The 17,873-nt window shown below is 42.8% G+C and overlaps 1 protein-coding gene across 2 annotated transcripts in view; it reads left to right on the top strand.

Annotated features, from left to right (window-relative positions):
* TIMM44 (translocase of inner mitochondrial membrane 44) overlaps window positions 1-17,873 on the top strand; it is a 311,940-nt gene that overhangs the window by 39,464 nt on the left and 254,603 nt on the right. For both annotated transcript variants that reach the window (XM_044306675.1, XM_044306666.1), the window contains exon 2: window positions 11,656-11,760. In XM_044306675.1, coding sequence (XP_044162610.1) covers window positions 11,656-11,760 — 105 coding nt within the window. The remainder of the gene's footprint in view (window positions 1-11,655; window positions 11,761-17,873) is intronic.

The following is a 17,873-nucleotide window of genomic DNA, read 5'->3' as shown; positions in this document are numbered from 1 at the left end:
CTTATCAATAAACTGCAGTCATTGAGCATGGACTCCCATATTGTTGAGTGGATTAGGCAGTGGCTGAGTGACAGACAACAGAGGGTTGTAGTCAATGGAGAACATTCAAAACAAGGTCATGTTACCAGTGGGGTTCAACAGGGATCTGTACTGGGACCAATTTTGTTTAATATCTTCATAAGTGATATTGCAAAAGGCCTCGATGGTAAGGTTTGTCTTTTTGCTGATGACACAAAGATATGTAACAGGGTTGATGTTCCTGGAGGGAAACGCCAAATGGAAAAGGATTTAGGAAAACTAGAAGAATGGTCAGAACTCTGGCAACGGAAATTTAATGTGGATAAGTGCAAGATAATGCACCTGGGGCGTAAAAACCCAAGGGCAGAATATAGAATATTTGACACAGTCCTGACCTCAGTATCTGAGGAAAGGGATTTAAGAGTAATTATTTCAGAAGACTTAAAGGTGGGAAGACAATGTAATAGAGCAGCAGGAAATGCCAGCAGAATGCTTGGATGTATAGGGAGAGGTATAAGCAGTAGAAAGAGTGAAGTGCTTATGCCGCTGTACAGAACACTGGTGAGACCTCACTTGGAGTATTGTGCGCAGTACTGGAGGCCATATCTCCAGAAGGATATAGATACTCTAGAGAGAGTTCAGAGAAGAGCTACTAAACTAGTCCATGGATTGCAGGATAAAACTTACCAGGAAAGGTTAAAAGACCTTAATATGTATAGCTTGGAAGAAAGAAGAGACAGAGGGGATATGATAGAAACTTTTAAATACATAAAGGGAATCAACTCTGTAAAGGAGGAGAGCATATTTAAAAGAAGAAAAACAAACTACCACAAGAGGACACAGTTTTAAATTAGAGGGGCAAAGGTTTAAAAGTAATATAAGGAAGTATTACTTTACTGAGAGAGTAGTGGATGCATGGAATAGCCTTCCTGCAGTAGTGGTAGCTGCAAATACAGTGAAGGAGTTTAAGCATGCATGGGATAGGCATAAGGATTTCCTTCATATAAGATAGGGCCAGGGACTATTCATAGGATTCAGATATATCGGGCAGACTAGATGGGCCAAATGGTTCTTATCTGCCGACACATTCTATGTTTCTATGTCTCAGATGCTCTTAGACTGTCAGCAGGAGTTTAAAACGCACATCCCATGGAGGTCCATCGATGGCTTTCTGTCCCGAGGGAACATTGCCTAGCTTATAGGAGCTTTCCTATGGCCTACGCCTGAGAGGCCTCTCTCCCTCTCCCTTCCATATTCAACACATCAGTTGCTACCTTAAGCCTTTCGCCAAATAACGCGTCCACATCAATAGAACATTCAAGGTTCGAAAAACTAGTGATGCAAAATGGAGAACCTGCTAAAAAAGATATCCACTCTATATTCCCTACTCGAACCCCAGTTGTAGATGAATGACTACTGGTTCATACTCAATTGGGAAATAGACTTGGGGACCAAACTATCTGAGGGAGAAAAAATCGGCACAATTGTCCTTTAACTCCAAAAATTTCCAGATGTGTGAAATTACAGGAAAATCACTACAAAGTGCTCACTAGATGGCACTATATTCCCTGTGGCAGGCGTAGCACCATGAAGTGCTTTTTGCGCTGTGGCATTAGAAGAATTTTGGAATCTGACTTTTAGTCTAACCAGACTGTATTATTCTATAATTCCTCTAGCCCCGGTCTATGGAAACAGTAGGTTTAAAGAGCACACCAAATGCTTGAAATGACTTATTAACTTCTAATTTTCTTCATATAACACTGCCGCCTCCGCAACAGTCAATGTACATAACATGTGTTGAAAAGATATCACAAAATGGCGGCATGCATAAGATGGTGGTTCAACTGTTCAATATGGAATCTGAATGCTTGCTATTGTATGGCTGCAATTGTAGTTTGATTTGGTAGAACTGTAAGTAAACATTTATAGTTCAGTATACCATTCTAAACTCAATACTAACAATATGAACATTAACCGTTTTAACTACCTATTTTATTTTGGCCTCTTGTTCCCATAAAACTCAGTTCTCAGTGGAGTGAATGTCTCTTCAGCTCCTGTCTTTGGTGAATGATTCTAGCAGCAGGAGCTGGGGGAATTCCCAGACAGGCTGTGTGTGAGGCTGGCTGTGATTGGTGAAAACTCTTTCTGTATGAGAAGCTGTCTATGATTGGTCTAGACTTCTGCCCAGCAACAACAGATTAACACTATGCTTTCTGTTTCTGCTGTGTCACTGAGCTTACCTTACATTATTAAAATGGATCTTAAAGGGCTTCTGTCACCCCCCCCCCCCCCAAACAGCATTCTTTTAGTATTGGACTTAATATAATTGCTAATGTACACAGAGTCCATATATACCCCTCTTACCTCTGGCTGTGTTTTAAATGCTTTAAAAATAGTACTTTTGTGATATGCAAATTTCTTCACTACCAGCAAGTTGGGCAGACTTGCTGGTAGCCCCCACATCCTCGGTCTGAAAAAAAAAAGCCCCCTCCTCCACTTGATTGACAGGGCCATTGAGTGCTTTCCTCCTTCTGCGCACCTGGTTTGCAGCTGAAATCGCGCGTACGCCTTACTGGTCCTTATTTGGCGCAGGCGCTCTGAGAAGGACGCTCGCTTGGCTGGTCCTTTCTCAGTGCGCCTGCGCCGATAACGTCAGCCCTACACCCGGAAGAGAGTCGTCTTTTCCGGGTGTAGGGCTGACGTCATCGGCACAGGCGCACTGAGGAAGGAGCAGCCAAGCATTTAAAGCACAGCCAGAGGTAAGAGGGGTATATATGGACTCTGCGTACATTAGCAATTATATTAAGTGAAATACTGAAAATTGCTGTTTGGGGGGTGACAGAAGCCCTTGAAAGGCATATTATCTTTTTCTGCTTCTGTGAACACAAAATATAACAGTTTTGACATCCAAAACATGTCACGGTAAATAACTCTGCTTTTGTCTCTAACACATAAACATAGGAACTGTATTAAGGTTATTAGCAGGTTTAGCTGTATACACATATAAGGCTATACTAGCAATCTAGGACAGTCTTAGGACTCTTTAACACTTGCGTTCTTTTCTTCCGGCATAGAGTTCCGTCGTCGGGGCTCTATGCCGGAAGAATCCTCATCAGTTTTATCCTAATGCATTCTAAATGGAGAGAAATCTGTTCAGGATGCATCAGGATGTCTTCAGTTCAGGACCGGAACGTTTTTTGGCCGGAGAAAATACCGCAGCATGCTGCACTTTTTGCTCCGGCCAAAAACCCTGAACACTTGCCGCAAGGCCGGATCCGGAATTAATGCCCATTGAAAGGCATTAATCCGGATCCGGCCTTAAGCTAAACATCGTTTCGGCGCATTGCCGGATACGACGTTTAGCTTTTTCTGAATGGTTACCATGGCTGCCGGGACTCTAAAGTCCTGGCAACCATGGTAAAGTGTAGTGGGGAGCGGGGGAGCAGTATACTTCCTGTATGTGCGGCTCCCGGGGCGCTCCAGAGTGACGTCAGGGCGCCCCACGCGCATGGATGACGCGATCGCATGGCACGTCATCCATGCACATGGGGCGCTCTGACGTCATTCTGGAGCGCCCCAGGAGCCGCACGGACTGTAAGTATACTGCTTCCCACTACTACTAAGGGAACCAGGACTTTAACCGCTTCAGCCCCGCTAGCTGAAACCCCCTTCATGACCAGAGCACTTTTTACACTTCGGCACTACACTCCTTTCACCGTTTATCGCTCAGTCATGCAACTTACCACCCAAATGAATTTTACCTCCTTTTCTTCTCACTAATAGAGCTTTTATTTGGTGGTATTTCATTGCTGCTGACATTTTTACTTTTTTTGTTATTAATCAAAATGTAACGATTTTTTTGCAAAAAAAATGAAATTTTTCACTTTCAGCTGTAAAATTTTGCCCAAAAAAACCGACATCCATATATAAATTTTTCGCCAAATTTGTTGTTCTACATGTCTTTGATAAAAAAAAAAAATGTTTGGGCAAAAAAAAAAAAATGGTTTGGGTAAAAGTTATAGCGTTTACAAACTATGGTACAAAAATGTGAATTTCCGCTTTTTGAAACAGCTCTGATTTTCTGAGCACCTGTCATGTTTCCTGAGGTTCTACAATGCCCAGACAGTAGAAAAACCCCACAAATGACCCCATTTCGGAAAGTAGACACCCTAAGGTATTCTCTGATGGGCATAGTGAGTTCATAGAACTTTTTATTTTTTGTCACAAGTTAGCGGAAAATGATGATGATTTTTTTTTTTTCTTACAAAGTCTCACATTCCACTAACTTGCGACAAAAAATAAAAAATTCTAGGAACTTGTCATGCCCCTCACGGAATACCTTGGGGTGTCTTCTTTCCAAAATGGGGTCACTTGTGGCGTAGTTATACTGCCCTGGCAATTTAGGGGCCCAAATGTGTGAGAAGTACCTTGCAATCAAAATGTGTAAAAAATGGCCTGCGAAATCCGAAAAGGTGCACTTTGGAATATGTGCCCCTTTGCCCACCTTGGCTGCAAAAAAAGTGTCACACATCTGGTATCGCCGTACTCAGGAGAAGTTGGGGAATGTGTTTTGGGGTGTCATTTTACATATACCCATGCTGGGTGAGAGAAATATCCTGGCAAAAGACAACTTTTCCAATTTTTTTTTTATACAAAGTTGGCATTTGACCAAGATGTTTATCTCACCCAGCATGGGTATATGTAAAATGACACCCCAAAACACATTCCCCAACTTCTCCTGAGTACGGCAATACCAGATGTGTGACACTTTTTTGCAGCCTAGATGCGTAAAGGTGCCCAAATTCCTTTTAGGAGGGCATTTTTAGACATTTGGATCCCAGACTTCTTCTCACGCTTTGGGCCCCTAAAAAGCCAGGGCAGTATAAATACCCCACATGTGACCCCACTTTGGAAAGAAGACACCCCAAGGTATCCAATGAGGGGCCTGGCAAGTTCATAGAAATTTTTTTTTTTTCGCATAAGTTAGCGGAAATAGATTTTTTTTTTATTTATTTATTTTTTTTTTTTTCTCTCACAAAGTCTCACTTTCCACTAACTTAGGACAAAAATTTTAATCTTTCATGGACTCAATATGCCCCTCAGCAAATACCTTGGGGTGTCTTCTTTCCAAAATGGGGTCAGTTGTGGGGTGTTTGTACTGCCCTGGCATTTGAGGGTCTCCGCAATCATTACATGTATGGCCAGCATTAGGAGTTTCTGCTATTCTCCTTATATTGAGCATACAGGTAATGAGATTATTTTTTTCCGTTCAGCCTCTGGGCTGAAAGAAAAAAATGAACGGCACAGATTTCTTCATTCGCATCGATCAATGTGGATGAAAAAATCTCTGCCCAAAAAAAAAAAGGAGGGGAAAGGCGTCTGCCAGGACATAGGAGCTCCGCCCAACATCCATACCCACTTAGCTCGTATGCCCTGGCAAACCAGATTTCTCCATTCACATCAATCGATTTGGATGAATAAATCATTGCCGGGATTTTTTTTTTTACATATATACAAAGTGTTTGCCAAAGCATAGGAACGCCGCCTCCTCCTCAGCTCGTATGCCTTGGCAAACGTATCTGTTACTGCAGAGGAGAAAATCTCGTCCTGCAAAATCTGCCTTCCAAAAACCGTATGGGATTCCTTTCCTTTTGCGCCCTGCCGTGTGCCCGTACAGCAGTTTACGACCACGTATGGGGCTATAAATTTGTTTTGTTTGGCTGTTAACCCTTGCTTTGTAACTGGAAAAAAATATTAAAATCTAAAAAAAATAATATTGAAAATCTGCCAAAAAATTGTAAGAAATTTTGAAATTGTATCCATTTTCCATTAATTCTTGTGGAACACCTAAAGGGTTAGCAACATTTGTAAAATCGGTTTTGAATACCTTGAGGGGTGTAGTTTCTATAATGGGGTCATTATTGGGTGGTTTCTATCATGTAAGCTTCACAAAGTGACTTCAGACCTGAACTGGTCCTTTTAAAAAGTTGGTTTTTGAAAAATTTTCTGAAATTTCAAGATTTACTTCTAAGCCTTGTAACGTTCTCCAAAAATAGAATGTAATTCCCAAAATGATCCTAACATGAAGAAGATATATGGGAAATGTAAAGTAATAACTATTTTTGTAGGTATTAATATGTATTTTAGAAGTAGTGAAATTGAAACTTTGAAATTTTGGCAAATTTGGTAATTTTTTTTTTTATAAATAAAAATGTTTTTTTTTAAATTTATTTTTTACTTAATTTTACCAGTGTCATGAAGTACAATATGTGACAAAAAAACAATCTTAGAATGACCTTGATAAGTCAAAGCGTTTTAAAGTGATCACCACATAAAGTGACACTGGTCAGATTTGCAAAAAAATGGCCTGGTCCTGAAGGTGAAAATGAGCCCGGTCCTTAAGGGGCTTAAGCAGACTGTGATTGTCTATTGTTGTGAAGATGATCAGATCACATTTCATGACCAATTTGTGCAGAAATCCCTATCATTCCAAAAGGTTCACATACTTATTCTTGCAACTGTATATAGGCATAAGAGGTCTTCAAATGTGACATGGCAACTTAAAATTATCCCAGCGACATCTGCCCTCCAAAATCCATATGGCGCTCCTTTCCCTCTGCACCCTGCCGTGTGTCAATGCGGAAGTTTACCACCATATGTAGCGTACTTCTGTAAAGGTACTTTCTCACGCGTTTTTCTTTTCCAGCATAGAGTTCCGTCACAGGGGCTCTATACTGGAAAAGAACTGATCAGGCATATCCCCATGCATTCTGAATGGAGAGTAATCCATTCAGGATGTCTTCAGTTTAGTCATTTTGACTGATCAGGCAAAAGAGAAAACCCTAGCATGCTACGGTTTTATCTCCGGCGAAAAAAACTGAACACTTGCCTGAATGCCGTATCCGGCATTTTTTTCCATAGGCGTGTATTAGTGGATCGGATCCGCAAAACACATACGGACGTCTGAATGGAGCCTTACAGGGGGGTGATCAGGGAGTCTATATTGGGTGATCACCCCCCTGTAAGGCTCCATTCAGACGTGCGTATGTGTTTTGTGAATCCGATCCGTGAATCCTCAAAACACATACGGTCCTCTGAATGGAGCCTTACAGGGGGGTGATCACCCCCCCTGTCATTGATCACCCCCCTGTAAGGCTCTATTCAGACATTTTTTTGGCACAAGTTAGCAGAAATTTATTTATTTTTTTCTTACAAAGTCTCATATTCCACTAACTTGTGACAAAAAAAAAAAAATCTCACATGAACTCGCCATACCCCTCACGGAATCCAAATGCGTAAAAATTTCTAGACATTTGTATTCCAGACTTCTTCTCACGCTAGAGGGCCCCTAAAATGCCTGGGCAGTTTAAATACCCCACATGTGACCCCATTTTGGAAAGAAGACACCCCAAGGTATTTTGTGAGGGGCATGGCGAGTTCATGTAAAATTGTATTTTTTGTCACAAGTTAGCGGAAAGGGAGACTGTGAGAAAAAACTAAAGAAAAATCTATTTCCGCTAACTTGTGCCCCCAAAAAAAAAAATTCTATGAACTCGCCATGCCCCTCACGGAATACCTTGGGGTGTCTTCTTTCCAAAATGGGGTCACTTGTGGGGTATTTATACTGCCCTGGCATTTTAGGGGCCCTAAAGCGTGAGAAGAAGTCTGGAATCCAAATGCCCTCCTAAAAGATACTCATTGGAATGTGGGCCCCTTTGCGCACCTAGGCTGCAAAAAAGTGTCACACATGTGGTATCGCCGTACTCAGGAGAAGTTGGGCAATGGGTTTTGGGGTGTCTTTTTACATATACCCATGCTGGGTCAGATAAATATCTCGGTCAAATTCCAACTTTGTATAAAAAAAAATGGGAAAAGTTGTCTTTTGCCCAGATATTTCTCTCACCCAGCATTGGTATATCTAAAAAGACACCCCAAAACACATTGCCCAACTTCTCCTGAGTACGGCGATACCACATGTGTGACACTTTTTTGCAGCCTAGGTGGGCAAAGGGGCCCACATTCCAAAGAGCACCTTTAGGCCCCTTTCACACGGGCGAGTATTCCGCGCGGATACGATGCGTCAGTTGAACGCGTTGCACCCGCACTGAATACCGACCCATTCATTTCTATGGGGCTGTTCACATGAGCAGTGATTTTCACGCATCACTTATGCGTTGCGTGAAAATCGCAGCATGCTCCTCTTTGTGCGTTGCGATAATCCACGCAACTCAGGCCCCATAGAAGTGAATGGGGCTGCGTGAAAATCGCAAGCATCCGCAAGCAAGTGCGGACGCGGTGCGATTTTCACGCACGGTTGCTAGGAGACGATCGGGATGGAGACCCGATCATTATTATTTTCCCTTATAACATGGTTATAAGGGGAAATAATAGCATTCTGAATACAGAATGCATAGTAAAATTGCGCTGGAAGGGTTAAAAATAAATAAATAATTTAACTCCCCTTAATCCACTTGCTCGCGTAGCCCGTCATCTCCTTCTGTCTTCATGCTTTGTGCAGTAACAAGGACCTTTGGTGACGTCAGTCATCACATGATCCATCACCATGGTAAAAGATCATGTGATTGATCATGTGATGACCGGAGTGACGTCATCACAGGTCCTGTTCATGTATTTAATGCTCACCCCAGGTCCTGTTCAGCAAAGGAGCCAGGAGGAGATGCCGGGCTATGTGAGCAAGTGGATTAAGGTGAGTTACATTTTTTTTGAATTTTTTTTTTTTAACCCTTCCAGCGCAATTTTACTATGCATTCTGTATTCAGAATGCTATTATTTCCCCTTATAACCATGTTATAAGGGAAAATACAATCTACAGAACATCGATCCTAAGCGCGCAATTTTTCTCACGCGAGTGCAAAACGCATTACAAAGGCTAAGGCCTCTTTCACACGAGCGTGGCCAATTGGGTGCGTTCAGTGAAACTCACCATTTTTCTAAGCAAGTTAAGTCAGTTTTGTTTGTGATTGCGTTCAGTTCCGTTTTTTTCCGCGCGGGTGCAATGCTTTTGATGCGTTTTTCACGAGCGTGCTAAAAAAACCTGAAGGTTTACAAACAACATTGCTTGTGTGTGTGTGTTTTTTTTTTTTTGTACTGAAGCGCCATTCACTTCTATGGGGCCAGGGCTGCTTGAAAAATGCAGAATATAGAACACGCTGCATTTTTCATTTAACGCCAAACTGATGCATCAGACTCATTGAAATGAATGGGTTAGGATTCAGTGTGAGTTTTCCAATTCCTTTTTATCATGTTTTCGAGTGGAGCCTGGGTCTGGGAGGATACTCCTTTTTATTTTATTTTATTTTATTTATTCATTTTTCTCTCTCATATGCCTGCTGCCTGGTTTGCCCATGCATGCAGCAATTCTCAGGGCGAATGAAGGAAGTGGGCAGGTGATTGGCTGGGCAAAGCTCACACACAGTATGGCCCAAGCTGCAGGCTGTGCAACATACAAAGGTTTGAGTGAGGAGACAGGGCCGCAAGCGAACTTGCAAGCACGGTCTGATGCTGTTGATGACATGACACATGTTAATGTTCATCATGCCAGTCATCATCAGTGTTAATTGCATTGGCAGCTGTGCACTGCAGCATACCAACCCTATCCATCTCTGCCATCCGTCCCCACTAGCCATACTGGTTTGTGTATTCCTTTACATCCCTGACTGATGGCTGACCAGTGACTGAATAAGGAGTCCAGACTGGCTGACTGACCACTGTTACGGATTTGACTCCTTCCACCAGCCAGCACTCTGTGCTCCAATGCCGATCCCATCCCTAATTATATTGGGATTGGATCATCCCCAATATAACTTGGGACGGCATTGGAATTGATGCACAGAGCGCTGGCTGGCGGCAGGAGTCAAATTAGTCAGTCAGCCAGCCCTGTAGCTTGCGTCCTCCCCTGAGATTCCTCAAGGCAGGAGGCGGAGCTATGGGGCTAAAATGACTGTAACTGATTCAGCTCCTGCTGTCAGCCATCATTCTGTGTGGTGTACACCAATGCTTTTTTAACAAAATAAAACCATGAAGAGAAGAAAGAAGACCACTGCAGGAAATAAGGTATTTTATTAAACATGGCAATGGTGACAGCTTAATATGGTCAAACCAGGTGACAGATTCCCTTTAACCACTCCTGACATGTCTGTTTTAATAGCTTCATGCATTCCCCATGTAATAACCGTTCAGGAGCATCTATTCTTATGGCTCTGTGTTGTACCATTCCTTTATTATTTCAACCAGAAGTTATGAATTAATTGCTAGCAGTCTGCAGTAAGGGTACAGAGGGGTGTTAACCACTTGGGGGGGGGGGGGGGGGGGTCACTGCACAGTCTGACTCTATCCAATCAGTGCTGCCATTTTCAGACTGTGCAAGGTCGCCCCCCTAACTTGTTACAACCCATCTGTACTCTTACTGCAGGCTGCTAGTAATTCATTAATAACTTCTAGTAAAAATTATAAAAGAATGGCATAACATACGTTTGGCACAACATAAGAATAGAAGCTCCAGGATTGTTATTACATGGGGAATGCATGAAGCTAAAAACAGGCATGTCAGGAGAGGTGAAATGTCCTCTTTAACCTGCTTGACTCGTCTTCAATCTGCCCAAGGGGCGGTGTTTCATCTCCAATTGCGCCCAGCCAGCCGCCCCCAACTGCCGTTTTGAAGCGCCGCCCAGCTCATCAATATTCACTTTGCTGGGCGGCTACTATTCTCCCCGACGCAAGATCTGGCGCATGCCCACTACAATCCTATGGGCATCGTCCTCCATTTAATCTTCAGCGCATGCGCCCGGCACCCTTACTGGCCGGGATCACATCGCGCTTGCGTACAGATAGTCTGCGTCTTAGCAGGCGCGATGTGATCCCGGCCAATGAGGGTGCCGGGCGCATGCGCTGAAGATTAGACAGAGGACGATGCCCATAGAATTGTATTGGGCATGCGCCGGATCTTGCGTCGGGCAGATTGAAGACGAGTCAAGCGGGTTATAAAACTTCAGTTTACTGTATTTATAAGGTGGACAGGGGGGATACTTAAATGATTTTAATACACTTTATAAGACCTGTACTGTCATATATATACCTAAATATGCTTATTGGGCCTGTAAGTGTCCCTTTAAAGGGGTTGTCCAAGTTATATTTATTGATGACCTATCCTCAGGATAGGTCATCAATATCAGATCGGCGGGGGTCCGACACCCGGCACCCCCTCCTGTTTGAAGAGAAGGCGTGCGCGGTGTCAGCGATGCCTCCTCTTCACTGTTTACCTTCTATTGAAATTAATGGGATGGCTTGGGTGTAATTACACCTGCTCACCACTGCAGATGCAACGGCTAGAAGGTAAACAGTGAAGAGGAGGCAGCTGACAGCGCGCACGCCTTCCCTTCAAACAGCTGATATTGATGACCTATCCTGAGGATAGGTCATCAATAAATATAACTTGGACAACCCCTTTAAGCATGCATGGGATAGGCATAAGGCCATCCTTCATATAAGATAGGGCCAGGGGCTATCCATAGTATTTAGTATATTGGGCAGACTAGATGGGCCAAATGGTTCTTATCTGCCGACACATTCTATGTTTCTATGAATGACAAATATAAAAAATGTACTTTTTCATTCTAGATATTGATGTCTGGTGGCCATAGGTTTTTAACAGTCTTGCATCGAATGCCTCCAAAAGCTAGTAGCAGTTTTTATTGGATGTATCGCCCTCCTTTGGAACAACAGGTAAGTAAATAGTCCTTAGGTTTGTCTTTGGTGTGTGTTTTAATGTTGAGAGAACTGAATAAAGGGGTTTTCCAGGTTCTAGATGCTGATGACCTATCCCTATCACCTAACTGAAAATAACATAAACTCCCTCTGTCTCCTATCAGCACCCCGCTATGCGATCGCGGGGTGCAGATGTGTGTAAAGGCAGGCTGGGGTCTTGTGCAGGCCCCAAGCCTGCCTTGAGTAGTTTCCAGCAGCCTGCTGGTCAATGTCAGTATTGCATTGACATTAAAATGCAATGCACTATAGAGATGATGCATTGCATTTTAAAATCAATCTAAATATTGTCTGTTTATAGGCCCCCTCATGGGGGACTATTAAGTGGTAAACAAAAAGCTTAAAAAAAACCACACCTTTATCGATTTAAAAAAAAATCCATTAATAAAACACTTTATTTATTTTTCATTGAAAATACACTTCACAATAAAAAAATTGCAAAAAATTAATAAAAATCTCCCTATATGTTTGGTATTGTCGCGTCCGTAATGACCCAGACTACATAAATATCATGTAAATTATCCCCTACGGCAGTGGTCCCCAATCCTTTTTGCACCAAGGACTAGTTTCATGCAATTTTCCCCAGGGACTGGGTGGGGTGGGGAGTTCTGGGGCAGGGATTATGGGGTGGGCAGGACTTTGGGGGGTGCTGGTCGGCGCTGACTCACGCGCATAACAAAACACAAGGTGCATATTAAAATATATAACGACTATATAAACTGGCTAGGGCCTCTGCTGCACTGTACTGTATTTTTCGCCTTATAAGACGCACCGGCCCATAAGACGCACCTAGGTTTTAGAGGAGAACAATAAGAAAAAAAAAAAAAAATCTATTACACCTCAGGTCAGACCAGCATTCAGACCCCCAATGCCTCAGATCACCCCCCCAACCTTCAGCCCGCCCCCCCATGTCAGCTGGCCATCAGCCCGCCCCCCCATATCAGCCGGCCATCAGCCCGCCCCCCCCATGTCAGCCGGCCGCAAAAAAATTAATAAAACACTTCTCTCCTGCTCCTGGATGCCACCGCTCCTCACCATCGCGATCCTCTTCATCCTGCTGTTGGCTGTTTATCTCAGGCACAGTGTGAGGTCGCAGTGCGCCCTCACTCTGTGCGCAGCCCTGCACAGCCGACAGCCAAGCCGAGGACCAGGAAGCGGTGAGTACAGATCCTTCCTGGTCCTCCGGTACTAATGAAGCGCTTCATTAGTACCACGTTAAAGACGGCCCTGATTACCGCTGCCCGGCAAACAATTTTTGTTCGTTGTCGACGAATCCAGTTATCAAATAATCGCCGATTCTTTGCTATGCGGGCGGGCGGTTTACTTTAAATCAGCGCATCTTTATTTTACCTTACAATGAAGCTCCAGTAAAAGGCAGAGCGGATGGCGATGTAACGTCACTTACTCATGTGATGCGCCTGCTCCGCCTCCTTCATTCATAAAGTGGGCGGAGCAGGTGCATGAAAGTTACTTATAAGACTTAAACACGGTGCCCTCCACAGATCCCCCTCCCCATAACAGTGCCCTCCACAGATCCCCCCTCCCCATAACAGTGCCCTCCACAATTTGTTTTAATATGGCCTTTGAACATAATTTTTCAAATAAAATCATATAAACCTCTGTTTTGTAATTTTGGTGTTTTTTCCTGATCGATTTAAATTATCGACAACTAATAGGTTATTCAGATAATCGTTAGCTGCAGCCCTAATTTATATTGAGAAATGAACTGCGTAAACTGTATCATGTAAAACAGGGGCAATATTGCGGTTTTTCCCATCTCCCTCCCAGAAAGAGTTAATAAAAGTTAATCAGAAAGTTATGTTCATCCCAAAATGACACCATTAAAAAACTACAACTTTTCCCGCAAAAAACAAGCCCTCATACAGCTTTATAGATGGAAAAATAAAAGTATAGCTTTGAAAGGCGACTATGAAAAAGAAAAACGCTTGATCAGTAATGCCCAAAACAGGCTGGTCACTAAGGGGTTAAAGTTGTTCTCCTGGACTTTATTATTGATGGCCTAAATTTTGATTGGACCATCAGTATTTGATCAGCACAGTGTGGCACTGCTTCTTCATTGTGCTTAATGGGAGGTCTCTGAAAGTGGACACATATTAATCAAAATAATGCTAATGTGGCGCACTGGAGCAACGGAGGACCAAGTGAGGTGCACACAGTAGAGTAGGCTCACCCAGTCTACTCAAAAAGGGTTACAGTAAATACAAAGAGAACTGGGCACTCTTGAATACTGGAACCAACATTGAATTTAATGTTAAACCGATAACTGAATAAAATCACAATATGCAGAAAATGATAAAATCGATAATAAAATAAAAGCGCAAATATGCAAAAAATTATAAAATCGATGCGTAGAAACAGGTAAACTCGATAATACAAATACTCTAAAATCAACACAGTGGGACGCCGCTGCCTATGTTATATGGTGAAGAAGGGAGACATTATCTTTCGGAAGCACTCTTGTTGGACCTTGTTACTCCTATTTCCATAGTAAAAGATACTATAACACAACCATCAGAACATTAACCTATTCATTGGAGCACTAGACATTGTTTTTATCAATCACTAAGCCACAACAGGCTACCACTCCCCACTTTACGTTCTGTTGGGATCCTCAATTGCGCTACTTGTGGCACCATACCCACTTTTTTTTATTTTTGTCAAGCAGGATTTTAGAGTATTTATATTATCGAGTTTACCTGTTTCTGAGCATCGATTTTATTATCGATTCTACCACTTTTGCGTTTCGATTTTATAATTTTCTGCATATTGTGATTTTATTCAGTTATTGGTTTAATATTAAATTCAATGTTGGTTCCAGTATTCGAGAGTGCCCAGTTCTCTTTGTATTTACATATTAATCAAACATTGATGGTCTAGCCCACAGAATGGGGCTAGTTAAAGAGGACCTTTCACCTCTCCTGACATGACTATTTTAATAGCTACATGTATTCCCCATGTAAAAACAGTTCTGGAGTATCTATTCTTGTGGCTCTGTTATGCCATTCCCTTATTATTTGCCTTCGAAGTTATGAATTGCTAGTAGTCTGCAGTTAGGGTACATAGGGTTGTACTGTTACTCATCATGTAATGACCCTGCAGCCATCTTTCAAGTTTCTTATCTAGATGCTGAAATACACCTTTAACCATCTCACTGCAACCAGGGGTGCACAAGCCTTTCTGCTTGGAGACCACATTGTCAGAGGGCTGAAAATACTGTATTTATGGCATATCGAACATACGGTATATACCATAACTATCTAGTTACACTTCCGGGACTCTCATCTAATTGGAAACTACATGTGATCAGCCACAAAACATAGATATCTTACCAGATAGCATATGTGGCAAGAAAGGGAGAGGCGCTCATAGGGCAATAGTTTCTTAGGGAGTTGGTTTAAAAAGAGGTAATGGTTATTCTCACCTTTTCATGTTGTGCAAGCATAGGCACAACACTAGTGTAGGCGTATGTTTAGATAGTGGTCGCTGCTGCTGGTATCATTCGCTCCTCACTTGTGGAGTTGCCATTCCTCCAGGAAAAGTGATGAAAGCCAATAGAGGGGTGTGGAGTATTGGCGGTCCACCGTTTTTGATACCTCCTGGCACAATAACACGACCTCAAGTAGTTGGAGACGATTTTTTTTATTTACAAATATGTGACCGCGCGTTTCAGAGTAGAAAAACACTCCTTTTTCAATTCTAATAAAAGTGATTAGATAAAGTAAAAATAAAATCGAGACTGGTAATGGTGGTATTATGTTGAAGGACCAAGGCTGACGTATGATAATAGTAATAGTAGTGACAATAGCGAAAATCACGTGTTTAAAATGCATCATAGATTAGGTCAAATCTCTAAAAAGCATCAATACCAGTATGCTGGCTAAAAGTAGTAATCACGATTAATAGGTTGTGTGTATGTGTATATATGTGTGTGTGTGTGTGTGTGTATATATATATATATATATATATATATATATATATATATATATATATATATATATATATATATATATATATATATATATATATATATACACACACAGACCAAAAGTTTGGACACACCTTCTCATTCAAAGAGTTTTCTTTATTTTCATGACTATGGAAATTGTAGATTCACACTGAAGGCATCAAAACTATGAATTAACACATGTAGAATTATATACATAACAAAAAAGTGTCAAACAACTGAAAATCTGTCATATTCTAGGTTCTTCAAAGTAGCCACCTTTTGCTTTGATTACTGCTTTGCACACTTGGCATTCTCTTGATGAGCTTCAAGAGGTAGTCACCTGAAATGGTCTTCCAACAGTCTTGAAGGAGTTCCCAGAGAAGCTTAGCACTTGTTGTCCCTTTTGCCTTCACTCTGCGGTCCAGCTCACCCCAAACCATCTCGATTGGGTTCAGGTCCGGTGACTGGAGGCCAGGTCATCAGGCGAAGCACCCCATCACTCTCCTTCATGGTCAAATAGCCCTTACACAGCCTGGAGGTGTGTTTGGGGTCATTGTCCTGTTGAAAAATAAATGATGGTCCAACTAAACGCAAACTGGATGGAATAGCATGCCGCTGCAAGATGCTGTGGTAGCCATGCTGGTTCAGTATGACTTCAATTTTGAATAAATCCCCAACACTGTCACCAGCAAAGCACCCCCACACCATCACACCTCCTCCTCCATGCTTCACAGTGGGAACCAGGCATGTAGAGTAGGGATCGACCGATTATCGGATTTACTGATATTATCGGCCGATATTCAGGATTTTGAACGCTATCGGTATCGGCATTTATTTTGCCGATATTCCGATAGCGTATGGGGAACACAGATCGCGCTGCTGTCAGCGCTCTCCGTGTTCCCCTTAGCAGCACAGGGGAGAAGGAAGCAGTGTCTCCTCCCCCTGTGCTGCTGCTGCTGCCGCCAGTGAAAGGGCAGGGGACAAGAGGAGCGGAGGAGCTATGGCCACTGCGCTACCAATGAAGCTTAATCTCTCTCATTTATTCATATACAGGCGGCGGGAGCTGCAGAATGGCATAGCCGTTTCCCGACCTCTGAGCTGTAGCTGCGATCTACGGTAGTTAACCCCTGAGGTGCCGCGGATCGCAGCTACAGCTCATAGAGGTCGGGAACTGACTATGTGATTCTGCAGCCAGCTCCCGCCTCCTGTATATGAATAAATGAGAGATTAATCTTCATTGGTGGCGCAGTGCGCCCCCCCCAACCCTAGTATTAGACATTGGTGGCGCAGTGCGCCCCCCCCTCCCCACAGGATCCCCTCTCTCCTCCTCCTCCGATCGGAGCCCCAGCAGTGTAATGCTGGGGCTCCGATCGGTTACCATGGCAGCCAGGACGCTATTGAAGCCCTGGCTGCCATGATAAGCTCCATGCTGCTGTGTGCACAAAGCACACAGCAGCAGGGACAGTGTGAGCTCCTATTCACCCTGATAGATCTCCATCAGGGTGAATAGGACAAGGGTTCTAGTCCCTAAGGGGGCTAAAAGTTAGTAAACAAAAATAAAACACCAAAATATTAAGTAGAAATGAAAAAGGAAGATTTACAAAAAAAAATAATACAAATTAACAATAAACAGTAATTTTCAGCAGATTTGTGGGAATTATTTTTTTGTCAAAAATGAAAATTCCCTGAATATCTGTATAAATTATCGGCCAGAAAGTTCACAAATTATCGGTATCTGCCCTAAAAAATCAATATCGGTCGATCCCTAATGTAGAGTCCATCCGTTCACCTTTTCTGCGTCGCACAAAGACACGGTGGTTGGAACTCGGCTTGTGTGCGAAAAAAGGCGCGCTATATGCAGAACAAAGAAGAGGAGGGGACTGGGACTGACAGTCTGGGAGATGAGGCTGTATGCTGGGTGAGGGAGATCAAGAGCGAGCGCTGGTGTCGTGAGCAGGGGGAATTCCCAGAGCTCAGGAGGAAGTGTCAGATCGCTGATGCTTTGAGGGTGGAGATAGTTTGTTGCCAATGTTAGATTACCAGCGTTGGTTTGTTTCAAATTGTTAATGATGTTAAAGGGGTTGTCCCCTTATGGGGGATCTGTGGA

This window comes from Bufo gargarizans, chromosome 1 (assembly GCF_014858855.1).
Source record: "Bufo gargarizans isolate SCDJY-AF-19 chromosome 1, ASM1485885v1, whole genome shotgun sequence".
Classification (NCBI taxonomy): domain Eukaryota; kingdom Metazoa; phylum Chordata; class Amphibia; order Anura; family Bufonidae; genus Bufo; species Bufo gargarizans.
Note: the sequence above shows the minus strand (reverse complement) of the source record. Positions and strands in the feature narration are given on the sequence as shown.